Source organism: Tamandua tetradactyla, chromosome 8, assembly GCF_023851605.1.
Source record: "Tamandua tetradactyla isolate mTamTet1 chromosome 8, mTamTet1.pri, whole genome shotgun sequence".
Classification (NCBI taxonomy): domain Eukaryota; kingdom Metazoa; phylum Chordata; class Mammalia; order Pilosa; family Myrmecophagidae; genus Tamandua; species Tamandua tetradactyla.
In genome coordinates this window covers 29,709,672-29,724,256 of record NC_135334.1, presented here as the reverse complement: position 1 = coordinate 29,724,256, position 14,585 = coordinate 29,709,672, and the positions used below count along the sequence as shown (strand labels likewise).

At 37.6% G+C, this 14,585-nt stretch overlaps 1 protein-coding gene across 3 annotated transcripts in view; it reads left to right on the top strand.

Annotated features, from left to right (window-relative positions):
- Positions 1 to 14,585, top strand: part of SIK2 (salt inducible kinase 2) — a 157,121-nt gene that overhangs the window by 86,233 nt on the left and 56,303 nt on the right. For all 3 annotated transcript variants that reach the window (XM_077112978.1, XM_077112977.1, XM_077112976.1), the window contains exon 4: positions 4,904 to 5,065. In XM_077112978.1, coding sequence (XP_076969093.1) covers positions 4,904 to 5,065 — 162 coding nt within the window. The remainder of the gene's footprint in view (positions 1 to 4,903; positions 5,066 to 14,585) is intronic.

Genomic DNA, 14,585 nt, shown 5'->3' with positions numbered 1-14,585 from the left:
TTTAGAAAAATTTGACTATGTTTTTAATCATTGTGAGAAACTTAAATGTTTAGTCATGGAAGTCAGTTGTTTTAAAAAAAAAAAAGCCTTTAAAATTTTAAACTGTGTAACTAAAAACTAATTTTACTTCTCAGAAGATCGTGGTTTGCTTCAGCAGTTCCAAAGAGTTTGAAGAACTGATTCAGAGTCTAACAGATGCTAACAGTCTAATGTAGAAATATTGCTGAAAGCACAATTGCCATAGTTTACCACAGGCAAGAATTTCTTTTATTTTTTGTCAGATATACAATTTGAAATGATTATGTGCTTACAAAAACATAAGGAAAAAAAGCAAAGTATTTTAAAATCTATAGTTTCATACCCATAAGTAGGTCTTAAGGCTAAAGTTTAATATAATTTCATATTATAAATTTAATAAATAAACTCTGGTTATCCTAATAATGCAGGACATACACCTAATCCCGTTTCTGTCTATTACAGCTCACAATATAAGGCAGTACATATAGTAATGTGTTAAAAACTGTTTCTCAGGTTTCTATTTTATTTGTTGGGCCCTCTTTGCATAGTATGTTTTGTCCAAGATTGAATGATAAGAACCAGCACAAGCAGAGCTGACAAAGATTATAGTACTAAACTGCGGTGAAAGGGGTTTTATCGCTCAGTAACTTTTGTACTAATTATAGGAAAGAAATGTTAGAGAAAAAGATGAGTAGAGATTTGGATGTGGGGATTAAAAATAATGACCCGGCGGGCCGCGGTGGCTCAGTGGGCAAGAGTGCTTGCCTGCCATGCCGGAGGACCTCGGTTCGATTCCCGGCCCCAGCCCATGTAAAAAACAAACAAACAAACAAACAAAATATAATAAATAAGAAAATGTTTAAAGATGTTTCCCTTTCTTCCTCCCTTCCTTCCTTCTATCCTTCCTTCCTTCTCTGTCTTTCTTTAAAAAAAAAAAAAAAAAAAATAATGACCCTTCAAAATATTTTGAAAAAAAAAGGGGGGGAATTAGTTTTGATTAGCGTATTGGAACCACAGGGTTCATAGAGATTATGTTCCTGAAAACACTATTTCCCTTCAAATTTAGTAATTAGATATGTGAAGTCTTGGCAGTTTTGTGGGTTAGGAACTCTGACTAAGATTTAATTATCTGATTTTTTTTTTTAAGGGACTAATTATGCATAAAATACTACAGTGGTATTAGGCTTTTTACTTTACTCCCAAATTACACACTGATGAAATTATAGATTAAATCCCTTTAATATAACATTAAATATTTAATGGCATAAATTATTAATATTTTGGACTATTACTAAGCTCCAAAGGAGGGATGCTAATAATTTTTGAACAAAGAGTTCGAGGCTTAAAGGTAGTTGTTTCAGTGTGCTAATGATGACAAAATATGATATACCTGAAATGGATTGATTGGCTTTTATAAAGGAGATTTATTAAGTTACAAGTTATAATTCTAAGGGAATGAAAATGTCCAAATTAAGGCATCAGTAAAGAGGATACCTTCACTCAGGAAAGGCCAACTGAGTCCAGTGTTTCTTACATGGAAAGGCATATGGTGACATCTGCTGTCCTTCTCTCTGGGCTTCTGGTTTTCCATGGCTCTCTCAGCATCTCCAAACGACTCTTTCTCCAACATCTGTATCTTAGCATTTCCAAACATCTGTATCTGAGCTTTCTTCTCTTAAAGGACTCTAGTAGCTAATTAAGACCCACCTTGAATGGGTAGGGTCACATCTCCATGGAAGTGATCTAATTAAGAGGTCCCATCCACAATTGGGTAGGTCACATCTCCATGGAAACAACCTCACCAAAACGTCCCACTCGTAATAGGTCTGCACCCACAAGATTGGATTAGAACTTGGATTTACTGGAGTACATAACAGTTTCAAACCAGTGCAGTAGTGATTAAAGATTCTTACATCTCCAAAATTTATGGAAACTCAGCTAGCTAGGTTTCCCTACTCCTTTGATAAGACACCGAGAAAGATACCCCTTATCCCTGATGGAAGAGAAGGAATGCCAGTAAGTCGTGATGATGATTATAGCAGCTAAAATTTATTGAGCATTTATTATGTGTCAGACACTGTGCTGTGAAATTTATACTTATTATGTATAAGCACAGGATGAAAATTGATTAATTATACTATGTAAAACTTACATCAGTATAATTTGAAACCTATTTTGGGGGCTACACCTACACTTCATTAAGGGGTTGGTAAAAAATGACCTTTGAGGTTGAGTGACTGTAAAATGATATTTATAGTGACTTAGAAAGGCAGTAATGAAATTTATAAAAAGAAAAATGAGTTCAGTTTTGATAATGCTGCAGTGGTAGAAAGAAAATTTGTATAGATATAAGGATGAATTGAAAGATCAAATATACTTGACAAACCTGGAAGTTATTTTTATAAAAATTTAATCATTGAATGAAATCCTCCAAGGTAGGGTTTCTTAACCTGGCATTAAACATAAAATTTTACAGAACCCCTTGAAATTACATGCAAAAGTTTGTGTATGTATTTGTGTGTGTTATTTTTGTTCGATTCTCAATAAGGTCTGTGAACATAATGTCCCAGGCTAATGTGTTAAGGCCTATCTCCAGTGGGGTGGCTAAAGAGGCACCCGTGAGACAGGCACTAAAAGAGAAGAGTTTGAAAGAGAATGAACATCATCCAGCAAGGGATAAAGCAGAGCAAAAATTATCCTCATGAAGGTGAGAGTTTAGATTAATTCTGTGAATGAAGGAGTATGGAAAAAGAAAGGCAGGCCTAGAACTAGACTTTGATAGTTTTATGTGATTAGAAGAGAAAGAAGAGCCAGATAGTGAGAGATGGAGGAAAAACAGGTAAACACAACATCAGCAGGAAGAGATGTTTATTTTGGAGCTCAATTAAGTGTTAAATGTAATTGAAAGATCAGAAAAGATTAAAACTGAGAAAAGATAATTGGCTTTAGCCTAGGGAAGTTGCCTATAGTCTTAAAACAAATTCAGTGGTGTGTAAAACACAGAAAGCATATCATAGGCTAATAGGGTTGATAGTAATGAAAGGACAAGATCTTGAGTCAACCCCTAATAAGATAATAACAACAGCAGTAGTAAAAAATCACAATTGAAATAATAGTACCTAACTTTTTTTTTTAGCACTTCTATGTGTAAGGTACTGTGCAGGAGTTCTATTAATTGGATTTTTTTTTCATTTAATCTCACATACCTATGAGGTGGATTCTATTATTATCCCACTTTGGAATAAGAAAATAGAGACTTTGAGAGGTTATGTAACTTACCACAGTCTTAAGTTAGCAGATACCAAGCTAGAATTTGAGCCCAGGTAACTTGAATACTGGGCCTTCATTCTTAACAGCATAGTATTAAATATTCAGAGTATCTACAATGCTACAAAAGGTTATGTGGAAAATTTATGTGTACTGATTTGAAATGGAAACAAAATTTGAAATAGTTTTACATGAGAAGTAATTGGAGACACAAATTATATACACATATTTCCACATATAAATAAAATAAAACACAGGGTTATACTAAAAAGTAATTAAAAAAATAGTTATCTGTCGGCAGAGGAAGGGAGCAGGGATGGAAGCAAGACTTCTCTGACTCTATCTTATAATACTGTTTTAATATTGCATCATGTTACAAATCATGTGTTTCTATGTTAAAAAATAAAGTTAAATAGGGGAAAGAAAAGTAATTCCTAATATTAGGAGACAAGCATATATATAAACACACACACACACACACACACACACACACTTATCTATATCATGTTGTAAAACACAACACAGAGTTAGCTCTGTTAAGTAACTTTGAAACAATATTTGCACTATACATTCTATTTTTTCTTTTTTTTAACATTTTTTATTGTGAAATATAACATATATACAAAACAATAAATTTCAAAGTACATTGTACAAGGTTGCAGTGAACCACATAGAATGGAGTAGAAAATGTGTGAAGGTAACTATGAATATTGATTCACCCTACAACTCCATAGGAAAGTCTTTCAAGATTTATATTGCCTCCCTCCCCTCAAAAGATAATTTCAGAGGCCTTTTAGATCTGCTGAAACTTGAATGTATTCTAATATATAGTTTTATTGACCCCATGTAAACGTATATGCAGAATTTTCAAATAAACTGCTTTAATAAAGATTATGATACTGCACAAAGATGGTTAATGTGTCTTGCAAAATGTATTTATTTTATAGTTTATATAACACAGGTATCACGGCAGTGTTCACTTTAGAGAACAAGGCTGCATATTCTTGGATAGGTCAGAATTGCTTCTTTCAACAGGAGAACAGGGTGTGAATTATTTAAGCTATGTCTAGGCACTAACATATCTCACGTTCCAGGTGGTTTGTATAGTAATTGCAAGAAAAGAATGTTTTTTTAAAAAGATGTCATTTTTCTGATGGGATGTCAGAATTGATTCATATTCTTTTTTATATAGATTTTATTTTTTTTTAATGTTGGCTAGAAAAATATTCAATAAATTTTTGAGCAAAAAAGGGGATACTTAAGCATAAAAAACAAAATGAGTTATACTGTGAATATTATGCTAGCTGCTATTATCTAGTCTTGGGGTCTCACCATTTATCTAGTAAAATATGATGGGAATTAATTCTCTAAAAGGCAAGGAACTTGGAAAATGACATGTTACTTGAACGCTTAGCTTTGTTCATTAAAAAAGCTTTTGGGTGGGCCATGGTGGCTCAGCAGGCAGAGTTCTCCCCTGCCATGCCGGAGACCTTGGTTCGATTCCCAGTGTCTGGCCAAGCAAAAAAATAAAAGGTTTTTGAGGAAAAAAAAATGGAAATGCTAATAGTAGAGTTATTTTAATTTGGTGAGTAATTCTAAATTCTCTGTTCCTTTATAGACTATCTTGCTAATCATGGCCGGTTAAATGAATCTGAGGCCAGGCGCAAATTCTGGCAAATCCTGTCGGCTGTTGATTATTGTCATAGTCGGAAAATTGTGCATCGTGATCTCAAGGCTGAAAATCTCCTGCTGGATAACAACATGAATATCAAAATAGCAGGTAACTGGGACATAGCTGGCTCTAACATGGTCAGAGTGAGCCAGTGTACTCAGCATGTGCTGAAACAAACCTGCAGTCACAGATTCAAGATCATCTCTACCTGATGACACCAAGCTTTCTCCAGGTGTATTTTATTCATTTTCTTAATGTCATGTGTAGTTAAAACTAAGGAAATAAGTTCATTATTGATATACACAGTAGCAGAGCTGCCATTTGTCTCCTCAGTCTGATTTGTGTCTAGGTCCCTTTTGAGATTCTGCTGGTAGAGGCACGTTTTAATATGTGTGAGAGTCTTTGGAGGTACTGACAAAGCTTAAGGAGCAGTGTAGGTTGCTGGTACTATAACCTGATCACGTAATTGTGGGTGACAGCTATAGGGAGACTAACATACAGAGAAAATATAGTGGAGGTGATGAAAGCAGGAGAAATGTTTGGAACAAAAAGGCACCTTGCCTTGCTCTGATATAAAAGGGTTTTGATTTATAATATGAAGACTAAAGGTAGAAATTATTTTTGCTTATTTTAGTCCTACTCTTTTCACAATTGTAAAAACTTTTATATTCTGAGTTTCTTTATTCAATGATCAAAACTCCTTCATTCAATAAATATTTACATGTCAGGCACACATATGCTGGGTTCTGGGATATAAGTCAAAAAGTTTTTTCCTCTGATCTTAAATGTCTAGTGAAGAGATAAGTATAATTATATATAATATGATAGTTGCCATAAATAGGGTATGTATGAAGTGTCAGTGGGAGTAGAAGTGAGATGAGTGATCATCATTGTCTGCCTGCGGAGTTAGGGAAGCTTCATAAAGAAGGAACTATTTGAGGTTATGCTTGAAAGATGAGTTAGAAGTTTGCTAGAAAGATAAACAGAAGTTTATGTTCCAGGCAGGTGGACAGACTATATCATATATATTATAATATCACAGACATGAAAGAAAGAGAAAGAGATTGAGAGTGAAATGGTGGGGAGGGAAACCATTGCTCAATAGTGCTCAAATGTAAAATCTGTAAGCATGGAGAATTGATACAGGGGAAGCAGCTAAGTAAAGACCACTATGTGAAGGATGTTGAGTGCCAAGTAAAAGATTTTAAGGTCTGTTCGTTAAGGAATTTTCCAGCAGGGATGGGGGCGAAGTGGGATTGAATTATATTTAGATTTGTTTATTAGATGATGTCTCTGACAATAAAGTAAAGATAGACAGATAACAGGGGAAACAGTAGAGACAGGAAGATTAATAAGGAATCTAATGCAGTAGTCTGATAAAGAAAATGTGGTCTTAACTAGAGCAGCAATAATAGAAACTAAAGGTGTAGGAGGGAGGGGAGAGATTATTTTGGTTAACGTTTTGAAAAAGATAGTGGGCATGAGGTAAAAGCTTAGCAAAGTCACAAGTGGTGGCATTTTATTCTAATTGTTAAAGAAAGCAGGGAGACATCTAGATGAGAAGCACTGACCAGGAAATGACTGATTGACTAGGTTGGAAATTCACTGAATTCAGTAGGTTTGAGGAGAAAGAAACAGCTGCCTTGGTTTACTGCAGTGTGGAGTAAGTATATTAAATTATTAGCCTCTGAATTGTGCATTGAACCAGTTTGTTTCAAATGTCACTTCCTGTTCGTTTTCATCTTGGGCATTTGGGGAGAAGGTAAATAATTCATTTTTACTTGTTTTCTTTTAAATGCCAATGTTACACGTTTCAGGAGAGATAATAGATTTTACCTTAGTCTGTAGGGTTCTTTTCTTAGTGGTCTAAATAGAACAGTGTTTTGTTGTTGTTTTTTACTTTTTTTATTGTATAATATAACATATAGGCAAAGCAAAGAAATAAAAAAGCAGTAGTTTCCAAAGCTCTCTTCAACAAGCGGTCACAGGACAGATCCCAGAATTTGTCATGGGCTCCCATACAGTCCTCTCATATTTTTCCTTCTAGCTGCTCCAGAATATAGGAGGCTAGAGGGCTTAAATATTTTTTTATCGTCACAGTTGACTTTTTTCCTTCTTTTTTTTTGTGAAAAATAACATATTCAAAAAAAGCTATAAATTTCAAAGCACAGCACCTCAGTTGTAGAACATATTTTAGAGTTTGATGTGGGTTACAATTTCACAATTTAAGATTTTTATGTCTAGCTGCTCTAAAATACTGAATATCAATTTAATGATTTAGCATTCATATTCATTTGTTAAAACCTATCTTCTATGTATAACTCCACCATCACCTTTGATCTTTCCATACCTCTCTTTGGGGTTGTTTGGGCTATGGCAGTTCTAAATTTTTTATATTGGAAGGGTCTGTCACTAATATGGGGTAGGAAGATGGAACTATCTGATGTTCTGGAGAAGCTGGGCTAGGTTTCAGGACTTATCTGGACCAGGGACCCATCTGAAAGTTGTAGGATTCAGGAAACTTACTCTCGTGCCTGGAACCCTTGTGGAATCTTATATATTGCCCTAGGTGTTCTTTAGGATTGGCTAGAATTGTCCTGGTTGGGGTTGGCAGGTTATGATAGGTTGCAAGGTCTACCTGAAGCTTGCATAAGAGCAACCTCCAGAGTAGCCTCTCAACTGTATTTGAACTCTGTCTGCCATTGATTCTTTATTCATTACACTTCTTTTACCCTTTTGGTCAGGATGGAATTGTTGATCCCACAGTGCCAGGTCTGGATTCATCCCTGGGAGTCATCCCCTACATCTCCAGGGAGACTTTAACCCCTGGATGTCATGTCCCACATAGTGGGGAGGGCAATTATTTCACTTTCAGAGTTGGGTTTTGAGAGAGTGAGGCCACATCTGAGCAACAACAGAGGTCGTCCAGAAGTAACTCTTAAGCATGCCTGTAGGTAGTCTAAGCTTCTCCGCTACCTACACAAGCTTCACAAGAGTAAACCTCATGATTGAGGGCATGGCCTATTGATTTGGGTCTCCCTAAAGTTTGACACAGTATCGGGATTCCCTGATGGTAAGGTTAAATAGTTCCATTTTCTTTCTCCCCTCCCTCAGGGACTTTGCCAATACTTTTTGATTATCTGCTGAATGTACTCTAGGATGTTTCCAGGCATTACAATAATTTATACAGGATTAAAGGACTTATTCTGTGCTCCCTGCATTTTAGTTGTTCAAATGAGCTATTCAGACAGGTTGAATTAGATTTTGCACTACAGAAAATTTCAGTTCCACATCAAATAAACCTTTCTTCCATTGGTCTCAAAGAGTTTGTGTGGTGCTAAAATATAGACACTGTCTTCCTTACCTCTATGTTCTGAATTACTTTAACCCCAACCTGTTCAACTTCATTCTTATCTCTAAATATCAGGTTATATATATAAAACAGCCTCTCAAAATCCAGATATATTAATCACCATTCCAGACTTAATGTGTCTGCTCTAAAAGCTTGTAGTCTAGGCCCCTGTTGTCTTAAAAGCATTTTCTAAAGGTGACCATACCATTGTTGTTCTTTTGTTTCTGACGTTTTTTGTCTTACCAAATGTCCCACATGTTCACTCACATCATTGCATGCCTCACTACTTTGTTTCTTTTTTTAGCAGTACACCCTTTGTTCATAAGTATACACCATTGTTCGCCAATCTGCTACTTCTCTGTCAGTGCATCCTTCAGCCATCTGCATTCATCGGGCATCATGTAGAAGGCCCAAAGTCCCCAATCCATCAACATTCTCAATTTTAGATAATTTCATTGTTCCCAAGAGAAAGAAAACCAATAAACACACCCTCACCAAATAGGAAATCTAAACCTCCTCTTAACTCTTGTTCCTCACCCCATTATTTACCTCTGCTGAGGCTATGGTAGTGCTGATAGTTTCCTTTTAAACATAGCTCATAGCATGCAATAGTAGTTTCCCCCTGTACCCTGGACTTAAACACTCTTTATATAAGAACCATATCTTTGAAGTACTTCTTGTGAGAACGAATTCATATTTCTAGTATGAATCAGTGGGACACGTAGGTCTGTGCAATCCCTTTCAATCTTGTTCATCTTCAATATGGTAATATTACTTCTAGACCCACTAGAGAACCACCTTCACTCCTATCTATTCCCTTACATTGGAGCTCATCCTCAAACGGTTCACCCATCTCTAGTTTCTATGTATCTCTAAAGTCCCCCATATTCTTATAAGCCTCTGATTATACCTTTATGCTGCTCATAAAAGTGGAATCATGCAGTATCTATCCTTTTGTGTCTGCTAATTTCACTCAGCATTATGTCCTCAAGGCTCATCCATCTTGTCATGTGATTCATGATGTCCTTTTGTCTTCTGCTGCATAATATTCTATCATATGTATATACCACATTTTGTTGATCCACTCGTCTGTTGATGGGCATTTGGCTTGTTTCCATCTTTTGGCGATTATGAATAATGCCACTGTGAACATCGGTGTGCAAATGTCTGTTTGTGTCATCACTTTCGGCTCTTCTGGGTATATACCAAGTAGTGCTATTGCTGGGTCATAGGGCAGCTTGATATTTAGTTTCCTAAGGAACTGCCAAACAGTCTTCCATAGTGGCTTCACCATTATACATTTCCACCCACAGTACATAAGTGTCCCAGTTTCTCCACATCCTCTCCAATGTTTATAGTTTCCTGTTTGCTTAATAGCGGCATTCTTATAGGTGTGAGGTGTTATCTCGTTGTCTTGATTGCATTTCTCTTATAGCCAATGAAAATAAGCATCTCTGCATGTACTTTTGAGCCGTCTGTATTTGCTCTTCAGAAAAATGCCTATTCATATCTTTAGCCCATTTTATAATTGGGTTGTTTGCTCTTTTGTGGTTGAGTTGTATGATTTCTTTGTATATACAGGAAATCAAACCCTTGTCTGATTTGTGATTTCCAAATATTTTCTCCCATTCAGTTGGCTGCCTCTTCACCTTTTTGACAAAGTCTTTTGAGGTACAGGAACATTTGATTTTGAGGAGTTCCCATTTATCTGTTTTTTCTTTTGTTGCTTCTGCTTTGAGTGTAAAGTTTAGGAAGCTACCTCCTATTGCTTGGTCTTGAAGATGTTTCCTATATTTTCTTCTAGGAGCTTTATGGTGCCAGTTCTTATATTTAGGTGTTTGATCCACTTTGAGTTAGTTTTTGGGTGTAAGATAGGGGTCCTCTTTCATTCTCTTGGCTATTGTTATCCAGTTCTTCCATGCCCAATTATTGAAAAGACTATTTTGTCCCGGTTCAGAGGATTTGGGGGCCTTGTCAGAATCAGTTGACCATAGATTTGATGGTCTATTTCAGCACTCTCAATTTGATTCCATTGGTCAGTGCTTCTGTCTTTGTGCCAGTACTATGCTGTTTTGAGCACTATGGCTTTTTAATAGGTTTTAAAGTCAGGGAGTGTTAATCCTCCTATTTCGTTCTTCTTTTTGAGGATGCTTTTAGCTATTGGGGGTCTCTTTCCCTTCCAGATGAAATTGGTAGTTTTTCCAAATCTTCAAAATAGGTTGTTGGAATTTGGATTGGTACTGTGTTGACTCTGTAGATCAATTTGGGGACATCTTTAACTATATTTAGTCTTCCTGTCCATGAGTAGGGAATGTCTTGCCACCAATTTAGATCTCCTTTTATTTCTTTTAGCAATGTTATGTAGTATTCTGTGTACAAGTCCTTTACGTCCCTAGTTAAATTCATTCTTGAATCTTTTAGTTGGTATTTTGAATGGAATTTTTTCCTTAACTGACTCCTCAGCTAGGACATTGCTTGTTTATAGAAATGTTACTGATTTTTGCACATTAATTTTATATCCTGCCACATTGCTGAATTTATTAGCTCAAGTAACTTTGGTGTAGATTTCTCATGATCTACCAAGTACAGTACTATAACATCTGCAAAGAATGAGAGTTTTACTACTTCCTTTCCAATTTGGATGTTATTAAATTTATAAAGGCCTGCTTTGTACCCTGGCATATGATCTGTCTTGGAGAATGTCCCATGAGCACTAGAGAAGAATGTATATCCTTGTGCTTGGGGTGCAATGACCTATATATGTCTGTTATGTCTAATTCATTTATCAAGTTATGTAATTTCTCTATTTCCTTGTTGATCTTCTGTCTGGTTATTCTATCTATCAAGGACAGTGGTGTATTGATGTCTCCTACTATTATTGTTGAAACATCCCTCACTCCCTTCAGTTTTGCCAATGTCTGTCTCATGTAGTTTGGAGCTCCTTAATTGGGAGCATAAACATTTATGATTGTTGTATCTTCTGGGTGAATTGACCCTTTAATTAGTATATAATGTCCTTCTTTGTCTCTTAAGATGTCTTTACATTTAAAGTCTATTTTGTCCTATATTAGTATAGCTACTCCTGCTTTCTTTTGGTTACAACTTGTATGGAAAATCTTTTTTTTTCCATTCTTTCAGTTTCATTCTGTTTGTATCCTTGTGTCTAAGATAAGTCTCTTGTAACCAGCATATAGCCTGATTATGTTTCTTAATCCACTCTGCCAATCTGTATCTTTTAATTGGTAAGTGTAGTCCGTTAACATTCAAAATTATTACTGAAAAGGCATTTCTCGATTCTACCATCTTATCTTTCTTATTTTTATTTGTCAGATCTATGTATTCTTTTCTCTCTTTCTCTTTGTATTCTTTAAATTACCCTTAGTGGTACTCTTCAATTCTGTGCCCTCCTCCAGACCTCCCTCTCTTGTCTTTTTTTTCAGCCCACAGAACTCCTTTTAGTATTTCTTATAAGGCCATCACTTGTTGACAGATTCTTTCAGAACTTCTTTGTCTGTGAAAATGTTAATCTCTCCCTCAATTTTGAAGGACAATTTGGCTGGTTACAGAATTCTTGGCTGGAAGTCTTTCTCTTTCAGGATCTTGAATATAGCATACCACTGCCTTCTCACCTCTAGGGTGCTAGTTCAATAGTCTGAACACAGTCTTATTTGATTTCCCTTGTATGTAGTAGATTGTTTTTCTCTTGCCTGTTTTAGGATTTTCTGCTTCTCTTCAATATTTGATAGACTAATTAGTATGTGCCTTGGGTAAAGCCTATTTGGATTTGTTCTGTTTGGAGTTCTTTGGGCTTCTTCAACTTGTGTATATATGTCCTTTATGAGGGTTGGGAAGTTTTCCCCCATTATATTCTCTTCCTAGCCATTTACTCCTCTCTTCTCCTACTCCTCTCTTCTCCTTCTGGGACACCAATGATTCTTATATTTGCGTGCTTTGTTTTGTCTATCATCTCCCTGAGTTCCCATTCAGTTTTTTCCATTTTTTTTGCCATTTGCTATGTTCTAGTTTGCTAGCTGCCAGAATGCCATATACCAGAAACAGAATGGCTTTTAAAGGGGGAATTTAATAAGTTTCTAGTTTACAGTTCTAAGGCCGAGAAAATGTCCCAATTAAAACAAGTCTGTAGAAATGTCCAATCTAAGGCCTCCAGGGAAAAATACCTTGGTTCAAGAAGGTCATTGAAGTTCAGGGTCTTTCTCTCAAGTGACAAAGCACATGGCAAACACAGTCAGGGTTCTCTTTCATCTGGAAGGGCACATGGCAAACATGGTGTCCTCTGCTAGCTTTCTCTCCTGGCTTCCAGCTTCATGAAGCTCCCCAGGGGGCATTTTCCTTCTTCCTCTCCAAAGGTCTCTGGCTGGTCATTCTCTGCTGTCTCAGAATCTCCCAATCTCCTACTTTCTCCAAAATATCTCCTTTTGGAGATAGGATTCCAGTAAAGTAATCAAGGCCCACCCAAATGGATGGAGACATGCCTCTACATAATCCAGTTTAGCAACCACTTTTGATTAAAGCACATCTCCAGGGAGATGATCTAATTACAGATTCAAACATACAATGCTGAATAGGGATTAGAAGAAATGGCTGCCTTTACAAAATGGAATCAAGATTAAAACATGGCTTTTCTAGGGTACATCCTTTCAAACCAGCATATGCTGTTTTGAGTTTTTAAAGTCAATTATCCTGTCCTCTATATCACTTATTCTTTCTTCTGTCTCTTCAAAGCTGGTGTTGTGTGCCTCTAGTATATTTTTTATTTGGTCAACAGAGTCTTTAATCTCTGTGATATCTGCTATTTTTTTATTTATTCTTTCAAATTCCTCCTTATGCTCTCCTACTGACTTCTTGATCTTCTTCATGTCATTTGCTATCCCACTTATTTTGTTAAGTAAAGTTGCATGAACATCTTTGATTAGTTGTTCCAACATCTGTGTCTTGACTGATGTTTTAATTTGGTCATTAGGCAGGGCTGTATCTGTCTGTATTGTGATATGCTTAGTGATTTTCTGCTGTCTTTGTGGCATGTAAATATCTTGATTGATATGCTTTGGTAGTTGATTTCTTTCAGTAGTCTAAGGCATTGTGTTTGTGGGATGGTTTTACAGCAGGGTGCAGGGCACAGGTTGGGGCACTCAGTGTGGTGGTTTGTTTCAGGGCAGGTATTGGGCACAGGTTGGGGATGTTACACTGATGCTTGTGGGTGTGGGCACCAATGGACAGGGAGGATGTCACTGTGTGGGTGCACTGGTCTGGGGGGGGTATAACCCTGATGTGTGCTGGTCTAAGGGCCAAAGTTGGCCCTTTGTGCACATACGTAGAGCTGTAACAGCAGTTCAGTGTTTTGCCTTTGTGGACTGGGGGCAGATGTGACCCAGCTGCACAGGTCAGCACTTTCTCAGAGCTGGGAAGTGTGGCTGAGGGCCATGTTTATGGGCAGTACTAGGACTGCTGTAAGGTGCGGTTCCCAGAGCTGAATGATGTGATTGGGGGCCCGTGTACATGTATGGGCCTGGGAGTGCCATAAATGGATGCGCAGAGCTCAGGTGGGGCAGAGAGAGGGTGTGCCACACCATTGGGGGCAGGAGTAATCTAGGTATGGAGGTTAGTGCTCGCAGACTTTATATACTGGCAGCAGCCTGAGGGGAACAGAGAAGGGGAGGTAGTGCTCGGGAGGGGTGCAGGAGAGGCTACTTGGGCTGCACTTAGGGTTAGGGTGTGTGGCAGGTACATGTACTGGAGGCTGGTGGGGTGGGGGTGCCTGGAGCATGGGGAATGGGAGCAGGTGACGGGGTTCAGTTGCGTGGGTTGTGGGGTGAGTCACCAGTCACAGGGCTGCACTGGTGAGGGTCGCATGCCCAAGGAACGTGGCCTGGCTTAATTCCTAGTCCCAGGCTCCCCTCCATACACTCCCATGGGTTCTGCACCTCTACACCAGGCTCCAGCTTTCTGCCTCTCCATTCCTTGGCCTCTGCAACCAGGGCTGCCACATGTGGTGCAGAAGGCTCTCCCAGGTCAGCCACACTCCCGAATCACCACCTCAGTTGCCCTCCTGTCCCTTCTCTAACTTTTCCGTGGAGCAGGGCTAAGCTCAAGCTGCTCTATTTGGCCATCTTCCCAGAAGCCCAAGACAAAGTGTTTTTAAATTAATGTGTTTATTCTCTCTCTCTCTCTTTCTCTCTCTCAGTCTCTCTCTCTCTGTCTCTCTCTCTCGGTCTCTCTCTCTCTCTCTCTCTCTCTCTCTCTCTCTCTCTCTCTCTC